General features: G+C 43.8%; 1 protein-coding gene across 7 annotated transcripts in view; it reads left to right on the top strand.

Moving 5' to 3' along the window:
* The window catches only part of myo6a (myosin VIa), a 177,254-nt gene that overhangs the window by 98,963 nt on the left and 54,744 nt on the right, over nucleotides 1–23,547 (top strand). For all 7 annotated transcript variants that reach the window (XM_079525507.1, XM_079525506.1, XM_079525505.1 and 4 more), the window contains exons 16-20: nucleotides 7,475–7,602; nucleotides 8,370–8,465; nucleotides 9,574–9,744; nucleotides 17,393–17,431; nucleotides 18,472–18,565. In XM_079525507.1, the coding sequence (XP_079381633.1) occupies nucleotides 7,475–7,602; nucleotides 8,370–8,465; nucleotides 9,574–9,744; nucleotides 17,393–17,431; nucleotides 18,472–18,565 (528 nt within the window). The remainder of the gene's footprint in view (nucleotides 1–7,474; nucleotides 7,603–8,369; nucleotides 8,466–9,573; nucleotides 9,745–17,392; nucleotides 17,432–18,471; nucleotides 18,566–23,547) is intronic.

Here is a 23,547-nt window from a genome sequence, read left to right as displayed (position 1 = left end):
TGTATGTGTACGCATCACCAGATAGCACAAACACTCGTCTTCTTCATAAATGTCCGTTTAATAAAGAATAAAAGTGTGAAACTGTAAATACAGAAAAAGAAGCATGTCAAAATCTTATCTGACAAACATGAAATGCAATGTACTAAGACAGCAATGCAAATACACAGATTCATTTATCTGACATCAATAAGCTGCAAATGTTTTTACTCTAACAAAGCATGATGAAATAAACTTGCATGAATTGTCTCTTTACAAAGTTAAACATACACAAAACACCAACAAGTACTCACAAACAAAGCTTCTGTGAGGTCCAAACACAGTCAGTGTGAGTGTAGATGTGTGTAGAGGGTGTGAATGCAGAGCAGTCCTTTTTTCCCCTCTAAACTGACAAGGTATGGTTTACTAACCCTTGATTAGTACTAAAGGTGCAGCTAATGCACTCTTGATTGACCTGAGGTAACCTCTAATAATCAAAGACACAGAAAATAAGGTTACATTCCCTTGTCAGCCTGTAGAAGGCACTAAAACATGGCAAATAAAGGCATGTAACATAACACTCCCCGTCTGGGATTGAATGCAATACCACTATTAAAGACAAAAATCACATACACAGTCTATGTAATCTTAAGGAGACAAGAGCATCACAATCTCAGTAATGGGGCGGAGGAAAGTCTTGGGGGTCCCTCCTCTTGTGACCTTGAGCTCCAACTTCCGGACCTTTCCGTCGTTTCCAGGGAAGACTTTTGTGACTAAAGCCATGGGCCAATGGTTTCTCTCAACCTGACTGTCACGAAGAAGCACTAAATCTCCTTCTTTGATGTTGGGTTGGCTCTTCTGCCACTTAGAACGTTCCTGTAGTGTACAGAGGTACTCGCGCCTCCACCTCTCCCAAAAGGTGTTGGCCAAGTGTTGGACCCTTCTCCATTGTTGGCGGTGTAGATCGGCATCGACAAAACACCCTGGAGGAGGAGGACTGCAAACCTTCTGAGTAAGGATCATGTTCGGAGTAAGAAGAGATGGAGCATTCGCATCTGTGGAGATGGTTGTCAGAGGCCTGGCGTTAATTATGGCAGAAACCTCTGCCATGAGAGTGGACAGTACCTCGTGGTTTAGGTGAGACGTTTGAACCTGAGAGAGCATGGAATCTAGAATCCTCCTGGAGACCCCAATCATCCTCTCCCACACGCCACCCATATGGGATGAATGGGGTGGATTGAAGATCCATGTGCAACCTTCTTCACTGAGGAACTTGGAGACATTGGGCTCCTTGTCATCTTGAAGGAGTACCTTCAGCTCTTTGCAGGCTCCCTTGAAATTCGTGCCACAGTCAGAGCGGATCAGCTTCACGGGACCCCGGATGGCAATGAATCGCCGAAGTGCATTTATGAAGCTTGATGTGTCCATGGCCTCAATGAGCTCTATGTGAACAGCGCGCACGCTGAGGCAGGTAAAAATCACTGCCCATCGTTTGCTGTTGGCAGCTCCTCCGCGGGTGCGTCTAGTAGTGATGCTCCACGGGCCAAACACATCAATGCCCACGTTGGTGAAAGGCGGTTCTGTGCTTAGCCGATCTGGTGGGAGGTCGGCCATCTTTTGCTCGGCTGTCCTACCTCGGAGCTTGTTACATACTACACACTTGTGCAGAAGTGTCGAGATGCATCTTTTGGCTCCAACCATCCAGATGCCATCCAAGCGTATGGCTCCCTCTGTGAAGACCCGGCCTTGGTGCTGAACTCTCTCATGATAGTAGTTGATGAGTAGAGTGCCGATGTGACTGCGACCAAAGACGATGAGAGGGTGCTTCTCTTCGGCTGTGAGAGTTGAGTGACGAAGGCGGCCCCCGATTCTCAAGAGTCCGTCATCATCAAGGACAGGATCCAGCTTCCTTAGTGGACTGTTCTTCGGGATGTCCATCCCTTGCTTCAGACGAGACATCTCTGTCTTATAAGCCTCACTTTGAGCGCATCGAATGATTATCTGTTTTGCTTTTAGCAAATTGTCTGGTGTGTGAGCTTTGGAACATTGATGCCAGCTTTTGCATGTGGAACTCTGGTTTGTAGTCTTGTCTTTGATGGTCTCTGCAACGTGAATCAGAGTGGCTATAGCTCTGATGAGAGACTGCCATGTTGAAAACCTCTCAAATCGCTGACAGCCCAGGTTTGTGTCGGTACATGCCGTGAGGTTTGCACGAACTTCTGTATCAGACTCTGGGTCCATGAGGGCATACGTGGTTTCCACGACAACAGCATTTGTGGGTTGCAGCAGGAACTTGGGTCCGGTTAGCCAGGTGGTGCTCGAGAGCAGTTCTGCAGATATAGACCTGGTAGCTATGTCTGCCGGATTCAGGCTGGTGGGTACGTAGTTCCATTGTTCAGGGCTCGAGAACCTCCTGATGCGTTCTACCCTGTTACTGACATACACGTAGAACCTGCGGATAACATTGTGGATGTAACCCAATACGACTTTGCTGTCAGTGTAAAACCTTATGTCGTCTAGCTTGACATCCAGTTCTCTTGACACCAGTTCTGCAATCTCAACTGCTAGGACGGCAGCTCCTAGCTCGAGCCGGGGGATGGTATGGACTGACATAGGAGCCAGCTTGGCCTTTCCCATGACAAATCCTACGTGGATGCCACTGTCATCGAACACCCTCAGATATGCAACTGCGGCGATGGCTTTTACAGAGGCGTCTGAGAAGACGTGCAGCTCCACGCGCTGGGCGTTAGAGACGGATGTGCTTGTGTAGCAACGAGAAGTCTCAAAGTGTTCAAGGGCTCGTAGTGACTCTCTCCAAGCAATCCACTCTGCTTCCTTGTTGGCTGGAAGGGGCTCATCCCAGTCAATGGTATCGTGGGTGAGTTCTCTCAGAATTAACTTTCCTTGAATGGAGATCGGCGCCACTAGGCCAAGTGGATCGAACAAACTGTTCACTGTAGAAAGCACACCCCTGCGTGTAAAGGGCTTTTTATCGCTTGCGACGCGGAAGGTGAATGTATCTTTGCTCAGGTCCCAGTTCAAGCCTAGACTGCGCTGCACCGGAGGAGGCTCTTTGTCTAGGTCGAGATCCTTCAAGTCCTTTGCATACTCAGAAGATGGAAATGCTTGCATGACCGCAAGACAGTTTGATGCAATCTTGTGGAGGCGTAAGTTGGACATGGCTAGCATTCCTCGAGCTGCTTTGAGTAGGCTGACAATTTCCGATATGGAGGACAGGGATGTGAGACCATCGTCCACATAGAATTCACGATGTATGAACTCCTTTGCTGCATGGCCGAATTCCTCTTCTCCATGTAGAGCAGCTTGCCTGAGGCCATAGGTCGCTACGGCCGGAGATGGGCTGTTTCCAAATACGTGGACACGCATCCGGTATTCGACGACTTCATCCATGGGGTTGTTGTTCTTGAACCATAAGAATCGGAGGAAGTTCCTATGATCTTCCCTCACGATGAAGCTATGGAACATCTGTTCAATGTCCGCAGTAACAGCAATCTGTTCGCGTCTAAAGCGCATCAGAACTCCCAGCAAACTGTTGTTCAGATCGGGTCCGGTCAGCAACACATCATTGAGAGACACTCCAAGATGTTTTGCGCTGGAGTCAAACACGACTCGGATTTGACCTGGTTTGTGGGGGTGATACACTCCGAATGAGGGGAGGTACCAGCACTCTTCTCCCTCTGCCAAGGGTGGAGCCAACTCTGCATGTTCTAGGTCGAAGATCCGTTGCATGAAGCCGACGAAGTGTTGCTTCATCTCAGCCTTCCTTTCAAGGGTACGACAAAGAGAGTTAAAACGACCCAGAGCTTGCTCTCTGTTATTAGGCAGACGTGATCTTGATGTGCGGAAGGGGAGTGGGGCGACCCAGCTGTTTCCTTCATCGATGAACATCTCCCTATCCATTAGCGCGATGAACTGCTTGTCCTCGATAGAGAGAGCAACCTTGTTGTCATCCTCTGTACGTTGGAAGATATTACTTCCTAAGGAGTCATCTTCACTACATGGAGCAGGAACATGAGTGAGCCGTGGGCTTTGCAAGTCATGGGGACTGTGAGACCTCTGATTGTTCACAGTGAACTTCTCTTTCACAGTGAGATGGTTTGTGCAGGGCGCGAAGTAAGAGTGACGTCCGTTCTCGAGAATGTGAGTACGGAACACACTTGCATCCTTGGGTTTGTGAGCTGCGCCTAGACAGGCTTCTCCAACGATGACCCAGCCAAGATCCAAGCGTTGGGCATATGGCGCGTTATTAGGTCCATTGCGTTGGTCTCTCACCTTGTGGACCTGTAGGACGTCACGTCCAAGCAGGAGTAAGATCTGAGCCTCTGGGTCAAGTGGTGGAATGTGCTTTGCAATGGACTGGAGGTGAGTGTGATGCTTTGCTATGTCTGGAGTAGGAATCTCCGACCTGTCTTCAGGGATGTAGTTGCACTCTATGAGAGTCGGGAGATTGATGCTGAGACTTCCATCCAAAGGTTGTGCGACGAAGCTCGTGGCTCTCCTTCCAGACATCTCAGTGATACCGGCACACGTCCGGAGTGTGTAGAGAGCATCTGTGCCCTTGAGGTCAAAGAGGTCAAAGAACTCCGATCTGACGAGAGACCGGTTGCTCTGGTCGTCGAGAATAGCGTAGAGTCTCACCGACCTTTCTGGTTGTCCATTGGGATGCACTGTAATGAGGCATATTTTAGAGCAAGAGCGTGGGGTGTTGTTTTCTCCACAGACTTCTGTACACTTGGAGTTAACAGTAGGAGAAGGCTCAGCCTTCTCCCCGCCATTCTCTGACTCAGGGGTCTGGCCGTTCCATGGAGCTGGTCCAGGGTGAAGAGCTGTTATATGCTTGTCACTGCCGCACTCTTTGCATTGGACAGCGAATTTACAGTCTTTGGCGACGTGTTTGCTTGTAGAACAACATCTAAAACATATGCCAGCTTCTTTGAGAAACGCCTTGCGTTCTTCGATGGCCATGGATCTGAAGCCTCTACAGTATTTGAGGGGGTGAGGCCTTTTATGGATCGGGCATTGCTTATTGACATCCGGTCTAGCACTGGGAGTCTCTGAAGTGTCGGATCCAGACGTAGAAGAGACCTCAGTTTTGTGCGAGGTGACTAGGTTTCTGGTGCTACTCATCTTCGCTGTGTTGTCTGGTTTCACAGATGTAGCAGCTGAAGAAAAGAGAGTGAAACTTGGGTCGTTACGGATGTAGGCCTCTCTGGAAACGAAGTCTGCAAAGAAGGTGAAAGGTGGAAATTGTGCATGATAGTGTAGCTTGTAATCACTTCCTTTTGAGATCCATTTTTCCTGAAGGTAGAATGGCAACTTCTCCACAATGGGATTCAAGCCTTTAGCGGTGTCCAGGTACGTCAGCCCTGGTAGGTTGCCAATGTACCCAGCTGAAGCTATCTCCTGTAGCAGGTCACCAAGCTCTCTAAGCTTCTGGGGATCCTTATTAGTGATCTTTGGAAAACTCTCCACTCTGTCTAAGAAGGCCTTCTCAACCATCTCTGGTGACCCGTAACACTCCTGAAGACGAGACCATGCCTTTCTCAGGCCTAGAACTGGGTCGTTGACGTGGACGGCTCGAATCCTCTTGACGTGTGCTGACGACTGTGGGCCTAACCACTTAGTTAGCAGATCGAGCTCTTCGCTGCTGGTGAGTCCTGTTCCTTGAAGGGAGTTCAAGAAGCTTGACTTCCACGCCCTGTAACCTTCAGGACAGTCGTCAAACTTGGTGAGGCTGGAGCTCAGCAGTTCACGTCGAGCAAGGAATTTAGCGATGTCAGCAAACCCTGTATGGTCGCCAGAGTGAGTATGAGTAGCTTGTTCATTGTGAGTGGAATAGAGTGGCGTCGCTTGCTGGCTAGGTGAGCTTTGTGGTCGAGTGCTGTTGAAGCGACTGTGGGCAAAGTCTGCAGTAGCACTGTTGGTTGCAGCAGAGCTGTGTTGCCGAGTGGCACTGTTGAATGCAGCGGAGCTGTGTTGTTGAGAGGCACTGTTGAATGCAGTCGAGCTGTGTTGTTGAGAGGCACTGTTGAATGCAGCGGAGCTGTGTTGTTGAGGGGCACTGTTGAATGCAGCGGAGCTGTGTTGTTGAGAGGCATTGTTGAATGCAGCGGAGCTGTGTTGTTGAGGGGCACTGTTGAATGCAACAGAGCTGTGTTGTTGAGGGGCACTGTCGACCACAGCATTTTGTTGCTGAGGCTCAAGATGCACATGATCACGTTTATTCTCTGAAAATACTTTATGTTCAGCGGATGCTTTAGAATGACATTCAACGTACTCACTGGTGCGTTCTTGTGCGGATTGGGAAGGAAGTGAAGAGATGTCTGATGATCTGGAGCCTCTGGAGCGTCTGGAGGATCTCTCCAATTCCTCAAGAGCTTCAGCCTCCGCTTCTGCTGCTGCAATGTCTTCGTTTAGGTTCAGGCTATTAAGATCAGCATCTATCCGAGCCTTTTCCAATAAGAGTTTGTTTGCTTGCTCAACATAAGCTGTGCGGGCACGTGCGGCCAACACTTTAGCCCTTGCTTTAGCTGCTGCCACGGTGGCTGAAGATTTGCTTGAGCGTGAGCTTGACTTGCTGGCTACTGACCTTGTAACAAGTGTCTCGTTTGCTCCAGGAGCTGTGTGCTGTTCCTCTGTGCGTGGAGTAGCATCCATCTTGTAGCTTGGGTTGAGCTGGCAGGACTAATGAAGAGTAGTTCTCTTGATAGCGAGGATGACTGGCGTGTAGACCCCGCTGAGATGCTGTTTTTTCACTATTCTGGAACCTGAGTACGTGTATGTGTACGCATCACCAGATAGCACAAACACTCGTCTTCTTCATAAATGTCCGTTTAATAAAGAATAAAAGTGTGAAACTGTAAATACAGAAAAAGAAGCATGTCAAAATCTTATCTGACAAACATGAAATGCAATGTACTAAGACAGCAATGCAAATACACAGATTCATTTATCTGACATCAATAAGCTGCAAATGTTTTTACTCTAACAAAGCATGATGAAATAAACTTGCATGAATTGTCTCTTTACAAAGTTAAACATACACAAAACACCAACAAGTACTCACAAACAAAGCTTCTGTGAGGTCCAAACACAGTCAGTGTGAGTGTAGATGTGTGTAGAGGGTGTGAATGCAGAGCAGTCCTTTTTTCCCCTCTAAACTGACAAGGTATGGTTTACTAACCCTTGATTAGTACTAAAGGTGCAGCTAATGCACTCTTGATTGACCTGAGGTAACCTCTAATAATCAAAGACACAGAAAATAAGGTTACATTCCCTTGTCAGCCTGTAGAAGGCGCTAAAACATGGCAAATAAAGGCATGTAACATAACATTAGGGGAAATGGCCAATAATGCGCTTTTGCACAAAATAACACCTGGACCTCTTTGGTGGGGACGTAACAACTACAAAGAAAGGTAAGAAAGCCTTCTAGCATAGAATTCTCCTTTAACGGTCCTCTCCTCTCCTCTCCTCTCAGACCTGGTGGAGTCCAAGGTGGTGGGCATCCTGGACATTCTGGATGAAGAGAACCGCCTACCTCAGCCCAGTGACCAGCACTTTACCGACACGGTCCACAGCAAACACAAAAATCACTTCCGCCTCACCGTGAGTGTCTGTCAGAGACTGGAACGCCCCAGAGCTCGCTCTCCTCTCACGGCCAAAGACTAAAATGTTGCCGTAGATGTACGGCAATGGTGCTAAGCGCTGAGCGTAATACTAATTTTAATTTAATGTGTTAAGTTATAACCTTCAATCTAAGGCTGCACGACGAAATAAATGTGCGTGAAAGAAGAGCTCATTATAAATTATTTATGTTCAGGATTGATTGAAGAAAAGTCCTTGCGATCTGTTTATAATCACGACAGATACAATGTTCCTTTAATCATTTGGCCGTTAGGTTGAGTCTCACACAAAACTGCCGATCTGAAAGCTTAGAATGCAAAGTAAAGCGCTGTGACATGTTATGAGTTTATTGATCGGCCATTTTATGTGCAAGACTCAATGTGCTTTCAATCAAGCTTGGTACTTGGGTACATTGATTGGGAAAACTGGCGGTTGGATACAAACCTGATGAACAAAGCCGTTATTGATATTCCTGAATTATAGTTCTCAGAATGATAGTATTAATTATTAGTATTGTAGTATTTCTTAGAAAACAACATATGGGCTGTCAATAATGCTGTGTGTGTGTGTGTGTGTGTGTGTGTGTGTGTGTGTGTGTGTGTGTGTGTGTGTGTGTGTGTGTGTGTGTGTGTGTGTGTGTGTGTGTGTGTGTGTGTGTGTGTGTGTGTGTGTGTGTGTGTGTGTGTGTGTGTGTGTGTGTGTGTGTGTGTGTGTGTGTGTGTGTGTGTGCGTGCGCGTGCACACCTCAGATACCCAGGAAGTCTAAGCTGGCGGTCCACAGGAATGTGCGAGACGATGAAGGCTTCATCGTCAGACACTTTGCAGGAGCCGTTTGCTACGAGACGGTACGCTAAAACCTTACACTTATTTTTTTTTAAGGGTGACTTTATTGTTCTTTGATTGGTATCCACTCTAGAGTTCTCAACGGGCCTGGAAATTAAGACCAGGCCCTAACTGGTCCGGCCCGGCCCGGCCCAACACAAAAATAAATACACAAACAGACAGAACAGAATTATTTTTAGGTAGGAATGAGACCATTGTCAGACAGGCAGCGAAGTTTAGTGGTGTTTATTTTCAGCTTTTTGGTCCAGACAGCAAAAGATGGAAAATGTTCAGGTTCATCCCTAACCTGCTGGTAAAAAACCATATGCCCTCCTGGTGCTCTGCTGACTGACTGTGTGTGCTCATTAATTAAGTAACCTCAGCTGTGCCCCAAAACTGCCCATCACCTTCAAAATAAAAGCATATAGCTGCAACACAAATAGACTGAAATAATGACTGTATACAAACCAAGCAAAATAAACAAATAATAAATGCATTAAATCATTATATAGAAAAATACTGAATTAGCAAAAATACTAATAGCTCCCACAATGGTCTTCAGACATGCGTTCACTGAATCCAGGTTTGACGCACGACACGCAACTTGGTCCAGGTGTGACGTCACAAGCCGAACGCCAATCAGAGCCTAAGACAGGCATTGGTCAATGAAACAGTATGCAAGTTGGTTGAGTAGATACAAAACATTCTCTTTGTTTTTAAAGCTAGATTTACAGTACTTAACTCCCCTGCTGCTGGTTAAGTTACGGTCAAAACACAGGGGGAAATTGGTGATGCTGCAGTCATCAATTATGCCCCTAATTTATGGAATACATTACCTCAAGGAATTAGGGAGGCAAGCGCAGTCAACATCTTTAAGCGTCAATTGAAAACCGAGCTCTTCAACCTAGCTTTTAATGAGTGTCTTATGAGGTGATTCTATTGTATTGAGCAATTGCATTTGTGTTCTCTTTTTAATGTATTACTCCTCTGCTATTTGGACTGACTGTATTGTTCAGCACTTAGCCAATGTTTTTTATTAATTCATTCTTTTTTGGCACTGTACGGCACTTTGAACTGCATTGTGTGTGAAAAGTGCTATAAATAAAGTTCACTGTCGTTCTCATTCTCTAGGTTAAGTTTGTGGAGAAGAACAACGATGCCCTTCACATGTCCCTCGAGTGTTTGATCAGTGAGTCCAAGGACCGATTTGTCCGGGAGCTCTTTGAGAACCTCACCAACAGCCGGGATGGCAAGCAGAAGGCCGGGAAACTCAGCTTCATCAGTGTCGGGAACAAATTCAAGGTGAGTGGTTAAAAAACAACAACGTAAAGGTCCCAAGCTGGGAGGTCGATAAGCCACATCATCAAGAGAAGAAAGGTTTAATTAGCAATCTCTTCCAATTAAGTTTTATCACATCACTACACTCCATAATCAGCTTTTGCCTTTGTCAATTGAAGTGTCCTTTTCACATTAAATACAACACTTAAAGGGCAAGACCACTTTGGTAGAGGTTTGGGTTGTGTAGTTACCTTGCCAACTCCAAATGTGGATAAGAAATCAAAAATAATTGCTCCAGTTAGAAATTGATAATTCAAAATATGCTCCTCATTGACTTACAATGTACGCTGAAACAGCTCTCAAAGTCACTCTTTTAGTACGTAAACGAACACAAACAAAGTTGATTCAGACAATATAGAGCATCACCAAAACTCATACTGTTTTATTTTTTTTATAAAAATGTTAACTTCCTGTCGACCTACAGACGTGGGAAGGCAGACTGTCCGTGTCCGTGTCCAATATGTGTCAGATCGTCCCTGGGCTTTAATAAAATCCCATTGTTTGCCTCCTTTGGCATATAATATACTAATGGGAGTAACGGAGCTCGTGTCCTGGTTTCTCTGTCTGAACTTTCTGTCTGCAACACCACCTGCCTCTTGTCTCCTAACCGTGGACAGTGTGCCATCTGTTGTCACACTGGCTGGCAGCGTGACTCCAGTTAACGGAGTGACGGACGGACGGTCAGTGGCAATATGAGAGGGAAGCTGATGAATGGCTTAAAGACACACACAGATACCAGTGTAGGCTCAGCGCTGGATCGAAAAAGTTAAGCGGAAGAGAGAGGACAGAGGTAGACTGTGAGGGAGTGCAGAGGGAAAGAGATACAAAATAGGTTAAATTTAAACAAATTAACATATTTAATATAACGCACAGTCTGTATAAAAGCAGCTCTACGTGACATAAGAACACTATAGCATGTGCATGTTCTTTTAAAAACCGTTCGCATCATACGGGTATGCAGGTGAAAGAAAGGAGCAACAGGTAAAAAGTCTCTTTAAGCTGCTGTTTCAAAGACCAATTTGTGCTGCGTGGAAAGGCCACAAATCACCTCTGTCAGGCACTGTTCATGCCTTATTCAACAGTCTGGTGGCAGCCGGCGAGGAAGAATTATACATGATACCATATTGTTATTATGGTTGTTTATCTAAGCGTTATATTGTGCCATCACTACGTACGTATATAATACATTATTTATGATATGAAGAAGCTGAGATAGTTTGATAGCTATGGTTTCTGTTACAGCCTGTCCTTGTATCAGCTAGTATAATTATGATCTGCATGAGACTCTGACCACGACTGATCATGTGAGTTTAAGCATAGCCGCATCACCACCTAGAATATTGTCTTGCCTCATATTGCCTTGTCAATTACTGCAGAATTCCTCGACACCGGGTAGAAAGAAACTGTTCAGAAATTGTGTGTTCTGGCATTCGATACTGTGATAGAGCTTCGTCGCGGTTAGGGCTACCAAGTTGGTGACTAATTGCATTTTGATACCAATACGTTTGTACTTTTTAAGTAAAGTACATTTTGTCTTTTTACTCGTAACGAAGTATTTCTACATACTTAAGTAAAACATTTGAGTACTCAGAGCTCAACTTTTTCCAGTAGTGGAAACACTACTGGAAAAAGTTGAGCTCTGACCACACACACCCCCCCCCCCCCTCTCTCTCTTGTGCAATTCATGGACGGAAGGGCAGCTCGTTCCCGATTGATCTGCATCTGTCACGTTGGCGCTGTCATTGACAGAGAAGGCAGACAATGAATGTCTTCCCTTTGTCACTGTGTGTTAAAGAAATATACAAGGTCTCAGATTATCTGTGCCACCGCCTGTCACTTCTCATGACACACCGACTCGTCGCCAGCAGCCACCCACGTTCCCGCGTGAGTTCCCCATTCTCCAAGTATGGCTGTGACACAGCAGCTATTATGTCAGCAGTAGACTGGCCTTGGCTGCCCTTTCATGAGCAGCGGAGGGAAGAAATACTCAGATTAGCAATACCACAATCTATAAATATTCTGTTAAGTAAAGTAAAGTTCCTGCATTAATAACTGCCTACTTGAGTGAGTAAAAGCAGGCCTGGAATTTCATCTTTTTAGGGGCAAGTCAACTTTTGGCCTTTCGTGTTTGTTTTTTTGTCACAAAGGCCAAAGGCCAGGGCAGAACTATTGGTGAAATAAATAAATTACCTATCTGTGTTTACAAATTACTAATATTTGTACAAACATCTGAGTCAGTGTCTTACGTCCTTATTCTGCTCTGTCCTAGAGCTCCTCTAGCCAGAGTCATGGGGTGTCTTTCTTTAAAGGAAAAGGTTTGAAGCACTGCCCCAGTAAAAGGTTATTTGTAGATGGTCCCCCTGGCTACATTACTTCTCTGCATTTGACCCGTCCTTTTAGAAGTCGGTCCCCCGGGCTACATTACTTCTCTGCATTTGACCCGTCCTTTTAGAAGTCGGTCCCCCTGGCTTCATTACTTCTCTGCATTTGACCCGTCCTTTTAGAAGTCGGTCCCCCGGGCTACTTCTCTGCATTTGATCCAGAAGCAGGGGTCGCATGGGGACCAGTTATGGGATCAGTGCATGTAGTTGATGTAGTTTAGTCATAGTCTTTTGAATAAAATGTAATTTTGTTTATGACTAGGGTCAACTAGTCACAACAAATTAATATCTCTGTGATACAATTATTGTGTTTTTTGTATCACGATAATAGTGATTATTGTCCCATCCCTAATTGCAATGATTCTCAACCTTTTTAATTTCGAGTAATTTCCGTTAGACATGCATTATTCCACATTTAACTTACAGACCCTTAAGGGTCCTCCCCGGACCCCTGGGTGTCCCTGGCCTGCAGCCCACGTTGAGAACCAGTTGCTTGTGGCTTCCAAATGAAGTTGTCTGTCTATACAATGCTACTGTGTTCAAATGTTTTCCCTCCAGTTGTCCTGACTCTTTACATGCACCTTGCTGGTGGTTGACGTTGAGGCAGAATAGTAAATTATTTCTCAGAATAGGCTAAATAAAATGGTATTGAGTTCAGACAATCGTCAACAACATGAACCAGTACTACTTTCATACCACCTTATCATCACCTGAGAGAGACTTCTTATTCCAGCAGAGAGATTCATAGCAGAGACTCGTCTTATTCCCTATCGAAGCCAACTCCAGATACATATCTTCATAGTAGAGACTCGTCTTATTCCCTATCGAAGCCAACTCCAGATACATATCTTCATAGCAGAGACTCGTCTTATTCCCTATCGAAGCCAACTCCAGCAGATACATATCTTCATAGGGGCGGCGGTGGCTCAGGGGTAGAGTGACTGGATGGCAACCGCAAGGTTGCCAGTTCAATCCCAGGCTCCCCCAGAGTTAGTGTCGAAGTGTCCTTGAGCAAGACACTGAACCCCTAATTGCTCCTGATGTGCTGGTTGGTGCCTTGCATGGTTTCTGCCGCCATCGGTGTATGAATGTGTGTGTGAATGGGTGAATGTAATGCACAATCTATGTAAAGCACCTTTGATAAAGGCGCTATATAAATGCACCATTTTTATAGCAGATAACTTGTCTTATTCCCTATCGGAGCCAACTCCAGATGCATATCTTCATAGCAGAGACTCGTCTTATTCCCTATCGAAGCCAACTCCAGCAGATACATATCTTCATAGCAGATAACTCGTCTTATTCCCTATCGGAGCCAACTCCAGATGCATGTAGTTATAGCTTGCAGACAGATGGTAAATTAATACATAACAGTTCACAGGAGCATTTGGCGTATAAATCAGTTAGTGCTGTTCAGCTTTTATGCTTAATGTGATGTGAGTCATAAGCGTGCTGTGGGGCCTCATCAATTTACCTAAATTCAGCACAGTGATGCTTAATGGGACTTGAAAGTGTGAAGCATTACTCAAGCATTACCAAGCCTTAACGTCAAGCCGCTATCCCTTCAGGGCGGCGGTAGATTATTTCTCCCTTTCAATAATAATTTGTACTTTATATCGTTAGAAAGCCTGATTAGACTTGTCACCTTTAACACCGATGTACAACATGCAAGTATATGCGTGGCACCCGAGCAGACTTAATCTCCACAACCAACGCTGCATTTCTGCCATGCCATGGAATGACTCTGTTTGTCTGATCTCAGAGGTTTGGAACCCGGCACCTGACCTTTCTGTCCCAGAATGCATTAGTAATTCCATGGCTAGCGGTGGTATAATGGGTTTAATCCCCCTGAAAGGCAGAAATGGGATGATTGCATTGTGCCTGAGCCCGGTGCGATCCCCCTCGGCCCCGGTGCCTATACCCCCTGTCTCAACAAAGAAAAGCACAGTTTTCTGGAACACGTGACACGTGAGCTTGTAGATAGGCTATTTGAACTATTCAAAAATATTTTTCAAAATAGTAAAAAAAAAAAAAAAAAAAGGGACCAGTGGTTTTCAACCCTTCTCACACCAAGGCCCATTATGTATTCAGCATTTGAGCCACGGACCATCATTTGATGAGATTTAGCTTCTCAGACCAAAAACTAAAGAATATTTTGTTGGATAAGATGTTGTCCACAATTCCATGCTGTGTTGATGTTGGTACGATTAGGAGACATAACAGGCAAACAATCAAAATAACAATTATTTTACATTCTCTAATTGTGTAGACTTCTTGTAAATTAAGTAATGCAGATCACCTCAAGGACCACTGGTGGAAAACCACTGATCGAGCAAAACATTGAGCAGGATGGAGCATTCGCCCGTTGGAAATCCCTCAACGGTCATGTGTAGCAAAAAATAAATGACAAACAATAACACTTTCTGGCCTTGACAGCCAATACATCCAAACAGAAAAGTCCTATCTGATTGCATTAAACAACGTTCAACTCAGTTGAGTTTGGAAGCATGTGTTTTCAATAACGCAACACAACGTAATGCAATTTAGAATCGGGTGGTATACACCCCACATTGGGGCGTTCCCACATAACTTCCGGTTACGATGATGTCACGCGCATACAGTAGCCTCTATTCCCTATTTCATCATACAAGAGTTTAGCGCAAAAGTAGATGCAACACTTTGTGAGCTATTTTCACTATTTTAAAATGTTTTTTTTAAATAATAATTTAATAAATGGAACTGTTTTGGCTATTCCTGCATCATCAATAATAAAAGGAGTGCTATTGAAAGACTGCAAGACATTTATTTGTTTCCATTTTCTTAGCCCATAGCTGTGCCTCCATTGAAATGAAGAGAGCAGATAATGACAACCTTGGTTTACTCTAAGTTATAATAAGAGCTGAGAATCATTTCAATTTGGAGTGCCAGAACGGTTTGCAAAACACAAAATAGAAAAACCTTTCTATTTACACAGAATTGTGTACTTGTCTGTGACTGTTGGAGTTATCAAATCAAATTAAACTTTATTTATAAATCACATTTAAAAACGACTGTCATCGACCAAAGTGCTAATTTACAGCCATTTAGAAACAAAATAATTCTGATAATTATGGCTTCTGGAGGTCATTAGGTTAAAACAGATACATCGCATATTATTTTATTTTACTATTGTGACAGATTTCCAGCTACAGCACCTAACTGTGTTTTAACAGCGGGCGAACAGCGGCGACTCTGGGTGATAAAAAATCTCCTAGTTGGCATATGTCCTCGCTTTGAAGCGCATGTAAAATGAGTACCGTAAATGACGCTGATGATGAATGTGTAGAACTAGTAACCTAAATTTCAATGGTATGGTTCCATGTGGAGGGTAAACAAAGCAACACATACATTTGATCGGCTATCGTCGGACGATGTTGTCACAAGATAACATACAATATTTCCATGTTTTTGAACGACATTCCTCCACCAGCTTTTCGACTATCGCCTCTTTGCCTGCTATCGCCATTCGCCAGTAGTTGCCGGGTCCCATCAAGGGTGCAGGCAGACTTTCCAACGTTGAAGCTCTGGGTCCTAGTGGTAGGAGGAGGGACTACAGGCGGACCCGTGGATTCATGACCGGGAAACCCCGTGCAGCTGGGCTTTAACGTTGAGCGCTCGGTTGCCCTACGTCACTCAGGACCTCAAAGTTGAGGTCCTGGGAGGGACTTCCGGCAGTCTTCCGGGTGCTTCAAAACGCCACTGAGCAACTTCCACTGACATGAATAGCTGGGGGGGCGGAGCTTCGCGCCAGTTCAGTCTCTATTATATATATACTCTATGGGTCCCATAGACAAATACGTCAGGATGTCGCCCGCTGTTAAAACGCACTGCAACTGGTCCATGCAGATCAAATAAGGTTTGATTTGAATAATTAATAGTAATTTACAAATACTATTAATGCAGAGGTGTGCCTACTCTAAGGTGAAAAGGAGGGATTCTGTCTGTATTTTTGCATATTCCACAAATGTCTCCAAGACTTTGCAGTGTAAAGGTGCGTTAAGACTTGGATGGTTAGAGCGCCGCGATTACATACAAAGTCAATGCAAAGATGAGAATTGGATGAACGGGTGCGGCGCGACCTGGTGCGGGTCAAACGGGACGAACCGAGGCGAATATATATATATTCAGGTCTGAACGCAGCTTAACGGATAATAATCAGGAGATTGCAACTTGAACTTGAGGCACCTTAATGCTAAGAAATAATAGGCTACTAATTGGCTTGTGGAAAAGATATAGCATGTGTTGCAGTTTTATAAATGCTCAGACTTTGCTAGAACTTATAAATGACCAGCGGTTGAAAGTAACTAAATACATGTACTCAAGTACTGTATGTACTGTAAGTACTAAGTACCATTTTGATGTATCTTTACTTTACTAGAGTACCTCCTGTTTTCTATGCTCCTCTGATTGGAAGACGATTGCTCATCCCTGCCTATAATTGCCTTATGATTGGACAATATACGGTGACATCACAATACATCACAACACTCCATATTTGGGCATGCCTGACACAGAACTCCATAAACTGGCCTGTTCTGACATCCCAACACTCCATATTTGGGCATGACTGACACAGAACTCCATATATAGGAATAAAGGGACATAGAGAGATACATACAGAAATCTGACATCATTCTGGCGTAAAAGGGACATAATATCTGGGTGGGGCTTGCATTTCCAACTTTTCAAAAGCAGGTCAGTGCCCAACGGGCACCGCCGTAGAGGCCCCACGGGCACCTCTCTAGTGATTAAATGCCTTAAAACTAGTATACTCGTCCTTAGCACCAAGCGGTAATTGATATGACGAGTATACTCGTCCTTAGCATCCAATGTGTTATAAAATGCATTATTCAGGCACATTTCAGCCACCTCTTTTGCTCATTAGGACCACTCTATGCAACGTCATCAAACAGCAACGTGCACCTACTATGGTAACATCATTCTACAGGCCACATGTTTTTGCGTTACACCTTGTTTTGGGTTTTTTTTTCTCATAGCGCTCTAGTGAAGTAATTTAAATGTTTTCTCATCCCACGGAAATCTCCATTTGCCTGTGAACGCGAAACATTCTCCTAGTAGGTTAGCAGCAGCGTGTCTTGAATTGAGAAGTCATGGCATCTCTGTAAGAAGAAAAAATAAATAATATAAAAGATGTCTATAACCTTTTCCCTGTTTCCATTTTCTGTGTGCAGACCCAACTGAACATTCTGCTGGATAAACTTCGCAGCACGGTCAGTATGTCCTCTCTGTGTCTTTTATCACAGTCACTATGTCCTCTGTCTTTTACCACAGTCAGTATACTCTCTGTGTCTTTTATCACAGTCACTATGTCCTCTGTCTTTTATCACAGTCACTATGTCATCTGTGTCTTTTACCACAGTCAGTATGTCCTCTCTGTGTCTTTTATCACAGTCAGTATGTCCTCTGTCTTTTACCACAGTCAGTATACTCTCTGTGTCTTTTATCACAGTCACTATGTCCTCTGTCTTTTACCACAGTCACTATGTCCTCTGTGTCTTTTACCACAGTCAGTATGTCCTCTCTGTGTCTTTTATCACAGTCACTATGTCCTCTGTCTTTTACCACAGTCACTATGTCCTCTGTGTCTTTTACCACAGTCAGTATGTCCTCTCTGTGTCTTTTATCACAGTCACTATGTCCTCTGTGTCTTTTACCACAGTCAGTATGTCCTCTGTGTCTTTTATCACAGTCACTATGTCCTCTGTCTTTTACCACAGTCACTATGTCCTCTGTGTCTTTTACCACAGTCAGTATGTCCTCTCTGTGTCTTTTATCACAGTCACTATGTCCTCTGTCTTTTACCACAGTCAGTATACTCTGTGTCTTTTATCACAGTCACTATGTCCTCTGTCTTTTACCACAGTCAGTATACTCTCTGTGTCTTTTATCACAGTCACTATGTCCTCTGTGTATTTTATCACTGGTCAGTGGTCAGTATGTTCTCTGTGTGTCTTTTATCACTGGTCAGTATGTCCTCTCTGTGTCTGTTATCACTGACCGCTTCACCCTGCCCTCTATTCCTGACAAAACATCTGCGCTGCCTTTTGGAACTTTCCTGCAGCATCGCACGCATGCATTAATGACTGTAAAGCACACCCTTGAGTGTAATATTGCTTAAATGAAACCTTCTGTGTGGCATTACAACACCCTCTCTCTCTCTCTCTCGGTCTGATATATCTCCACTTTGTTTTGTCACTGTTGTCGTCCTTTTCTTTGTCTTCTTCTCCCATCCCTTGGACCTTCCTCGCAGGGTTCCAGTTTTATCCGTTGCATCAAGCCCAACTTGAAGATGGTGAGCCACCAGTTCGAAGGTGGTCAGATTCTTTCTCAGCTGCAGTGCTCAGGTCAGTGTGGGACACAGCACCAAATCCTTGGTCACTGGGAACACTAGGCATCTATATACAATTGAGACAGGCGGTGACTTTCCCCAAGTTATAGACTGTGGTGTATGCGGAGTATGCAGAAGTGGCATTGACACCTCTGCTGCGGCTGTGCTTTGACTTCACTCACTTTACCTCTGCGTTTTCAACCCAGTTTTTGCAGCTTCCGTTTCTCAAATCCGACATTACTCACTCTGTCCGTCTAAAAAGTCTATTTCTCTTCAGAAGCATTAATATTGTAACCTTGACACAGCATAACATCAGACATGATCCCATAACGTCCACATTCTGTTCAATCACCGCAGACGCAGCCTATATTCAGAGAAAACAGCCTTTTAAAACTGTCAGGAACTGAATCAGGAACTGGACGCCTGTGTTTCCTTCTTTCGATTGGCTATGGCTGATCACGTGACGCGCACTTCGACGCAGTGCAAGGCATGTTGGGTTACAGCTGCATGATGGGAAGCAAATATATATATATATATATATATATATATTTTTTTTTTAATTACATTTTTTGTTTTTTTAACCCGTGTTGCTTGATGTGAGTGTGTCGAAGGTGCGTGAACCTCTAGTTTAGCATAATTACACTTTACAAGGTGTTAAATAGTTTGCTATATGGTTTGATATCCTATTGGCGATGTGATGCACTGTGAAGTTGTATGTGCTATTTTTGGATAGTCAACGCATAAATATATAGAGACAGCGGTGGTGGCAGCGGTGGCCGAACGGATTGCGGAGCGGTCTTGATACCGGAAGGTCGCCAGTTCGAATCAGCGGTCCGACACGTTAAAATTACCACCGCTGAAGTGCCCTTGAACAAGGCATTGAACCACTACGATGAAATGTTCTATGAGCAGGGCCTGGCTGGAAACAAGTTCTTGAGCTTAGCCCAGATACCCTGGGTAAATATAGTAATCATTTCATTTCACATGCTTTCCCAAATTCCCAGTTTTAATGGGTTACAACTTACAATAGTCCGGGGTGCCATCCAGGCATTAATTATGTTCTTTGTACCACTACAGTATTAACCACAAACCCTAGTAAGTAACACTTGACACACAGTAACAAACGATGCTTGCACAGACACAGATACTTTAGGTATGTTGAGAGTTTGGATACCAAAGTTCACTTAAGTTCAGCTCAAGCCACGCACCACAATTCCAACAAGGTTCATTCCGGTTCAATCCAAGCCTGATTACTATCACATTTGGTGGTCCTTGAAATTGAAAAAGATTTGGAATCACTGGCGTAGAGGGGACAAAGGATATGATACACCCCCCGAGAGAGTTAGAGGGGCGGGAAAAACAATCTGTTTGTCAGAATTGTAGGCAGGATACTTCTTTCCGGGCAGATAAGTAGATTTATGGTCAGCTCAGGTGTCTGGGGGAGAGGTCCCTGGAGAGGGCTGACTTACCATCCTGAAGATTAGCGCCACGGCTAAATAGAAGTGGTGGAAAGTAACTAAGTACATTTTACTTAAGTAATGTAGTTTAAGTACAATTTAGAGGTATTTGTACTTTACTTCAGTAATTCCAATATCCAATACTTACTTCTACTCCACTACATCTGATTAGGGCATTAAGCAACTAGTCGACTAGTTTACTAGTCGACTAGTAAATCCACTAGTCGACCTTGTTGGTACTAGTTGACTAGTTGATAAGAAAAAAAAAGTTTTTTTTTAAAAAAAAAATCCCGATTTTGTAGGCCTCAAGATCAGGTAGATTATACTTATAGTCACCATGTACACAGTTTTTTCATAATAGGTAGTTAAACAACTAGTCGACTAGTAAACTAGGCAACTAGTCAACAAGTAAAAATGACTAGAAGTGAATGCCCTACATCTGATATCCAAACATTGTACTTTTTCACCACTACATTTATTTGAAAACTTTAAAATTAGTTTTATTTCTTTATTTGACAGGTACAATGCTCAATAATCAATACGTCAGTTTTCCATCCATGTAAATGGGCCAGCGTTAGCCAGAAGCCCTAATTTGCATCTGTAGTCCCTGAGCAGGCGCTTAAAAATTATGATAAAACTATCCATGCAAAAACACATACAATACAATACAAGTTGTCTGTGACCAGGTTGTGAAACAGTATGTTATGTGGGAAAAAATCATAGCATGCATGAAGAGTTTAGCAGCGTCTGTTAGATATGGCCTTATGTGTCTGAAGTTAGATAAATTGAATTTGATTGTATAGAGCGTCGCAGTCCCGCCTCCTACCCTGGACCAGGAAATGAAACCCAATGCATTATTCTCATAGACATTTCTTAAAGTATTTATTTAAAGACGGTTACGCCGCGGACAAAGCCAACTCGAGTCGTGACAACTCATGACAACACAAACAATATTTTGGACCAAACAAATAATTAGAAATATAGAAAAAAACGGCAGGTTACAACACTTTTTTTGTTGTTTTTCTTCTTTGTAATTTTTTGTTTGGTCCAAAATATTGTTTGGGTTGTCATGAGTTGTCACGACTCGAGTTGGCTTTGTCCGCGGCGTAACCGTCTTTAAATAAATACTTTAAGAAATGTCTATGAGAATAATGCATTGGATTTCATTTCCTGGTCCAGGGTAGGAGGCGGGACTGCGACGCTCTATTGGCTACATTTTTAACAAGTTACTTTACAGATTTGGATTATTATTACAAAACATACATTACCACTTCAGCCCTAAATACATTTTGGCGATTTTATTGCTCAATTCTAATCTTTTCGCCCGACCATTCACACTGCATTTACAAGTGACCAGATGTGATCTGCGTGTTCAGACAAATCTAGCCTGAATCAGATCTATGCCACAACCAGATTGGAATCTGATTTGTTTAAATAATGTCTAAACGCAAACAAGTCAAATATACGTCACATGGAATCCGATTTAGATCAGGTTGTTGCATTCAGACTGAGACTGATCTCCTGAAATCAGATTTTAATCAGATTTGAAACCACCTCTGAATGTGGCTCAAGTCACATTGGAAAAAATCAGATTCCATGTGACTTGTATGTGACCTGTCTGCATTTAGACTTATTTAAACAAATCAGATTCCATGTGACTTGTATGTGAACTGTCTGCATTAACAAATCAGATTCCAATCTGGATGTGGCACAGATCTGATTCAGGCTAGATTTGGCTGCCAGTGTAAATGGCGCCTAAAAGACAAGTCCTTTTATGTTTGGTTGCGCTCGGGTGTTGCGCTCTGAAAATTGCTTATCGACAAGCTCACAGCATGTTGCGATACGTTGGGAGCTTGTATAGCCACAACAATAGCTCTGCTATTTTCAGCATGCAACCAAGTGTACTGTAGAATCAGGCATTATGACACCATCGAGGTCTGTCTACTTTTTAGTAGACTAATTCAACTGTAGATCGTGTCTTTGACCGAAAATAGCCGATACGTGACGTCACAAAGTGCTGCGTTGTGTGCTTGTAGATCTGATATTTTCACTAGTTTGGGTCCCGGGCAAACGGGTTTTGGGTTCCTCTCGACGTAAAACGTTTGGGATCCACTGTCCAAGACTGTCCTACAAAATTCCCGTGACACACTAAAACCTCTGCTACTTAACTCAGCATCGTCTTCTTTATAGCTTTTCTTCTTCTTCTCGCTCTGAGGCAAGACGTAAATAATAAAAGAAAAGCAGCCCAAGCGGCCGCCCCCTCCCGCTTTTCAATCTGTGTAGTCAGACAGTTATACAGGCTTTATGTTGTTCCATGTCCTCTGAGGTTCATGAAATCTTCTTTTCTCTTATCCATTGTACCATCCCAATCTAGTGTTTTACACGGTGTGTGCGCTAGAGCATGCTGTGCATACTGCCCGTTGAGATTACACTGAAATACAGTATCATTGTGATTGAATAATGCTGAGTGTACTATGACTAGAGTGATATATGTATAGGCTGTGTTGTTTCCTGCACTGTCCAAAGTGCATTGAATATGAGATGCTGTTCCTATGTACTTCTATCATTACACAATACGTGGTAATACTGTACGTCCCTGAACCAAAGTCAAGGAGACAGCAGCTTCCTCCATAGTTATGCTGCCTTTTCATTAGCGGTAGCAAACCAAACAACCAAGTGCTCAACACTGCCGCAGAGTCACCAGTAAAGTATTGTGCAACTCCAGTTTGTTTGACATCATTCATCATGCATTTGTCCATTGTGGGAGTGAAGATTGAGAAAAATACAAAGGTAAATATAAAGGCTTCAAAAGAATAGGGCAGATGTCAAGAATTGACATCTGTACCAGGTCAGATGTGCGGCCCCTTTGATCCGAAACAGGTAACTGTTCCGGATCAAAGTCGCCGCACATCTGACCTCCGAAGTGAACTGAGATCAAAGCGGGAGTGCTGTACTCCCTTTGAAAAAACCTCATTACTGAATCGACAAATAACTGAATCGACATACACTAGGCTGAAGAAGAATACACACTCTTTATGACCTCTTTATGACCTCTTGCACACCTACTCATACTCAACATTTCTGTTTGAGTGGCTGTTGTAATGTTTTTTCAATCGAAACCAGTTAAATTCCAGCATTATTTTTTTCAAATGCATTGACCGTTGAAACAAAAAAGCATCAGACTCTGCTGTGCAGCCTGAAAGTATCCAATCTTTTCAAGGTATAGAGGGGCAGATTCAAACTAGTGCTGGAAACCGACACCGGCTCCCTGTTGGTTCACCAACCTATGTAAACGTGACATCATTTGGCAGACAAGTCTATGGACTTTTAATGTTTGTTTACAGCAGTTAAACAAACATTACCAGGCACACCACACTTGACACACCACACTTGACATCACAAGTGTGATTTTTCTTTTGAAAACAAAACGTCTGGGTCCGCAAGGCTACAGTTGGGTGCCACCGATATTGTCCCTTATCATTTGACCCATTTAGGCCTGACCTCAAAATTTTAAAAAATCCTTCTAAATCCTCCAGTTTTC

Source organism: Electrona antarctica (genome assembly GCF_951216825.1).
Source record: "Electrona antarctica genome assembly, chromosome: 17".
Classification (NCBI taxonomy): Eukaryota; Metazoa; Chordata; class Actinopteri; order Myctophiformes; family Myctophidae; genus Electrona; species Electrona antarctica.
This window is presented reverse-complemented; position numbering and strand designations above follow the sequence as displayed.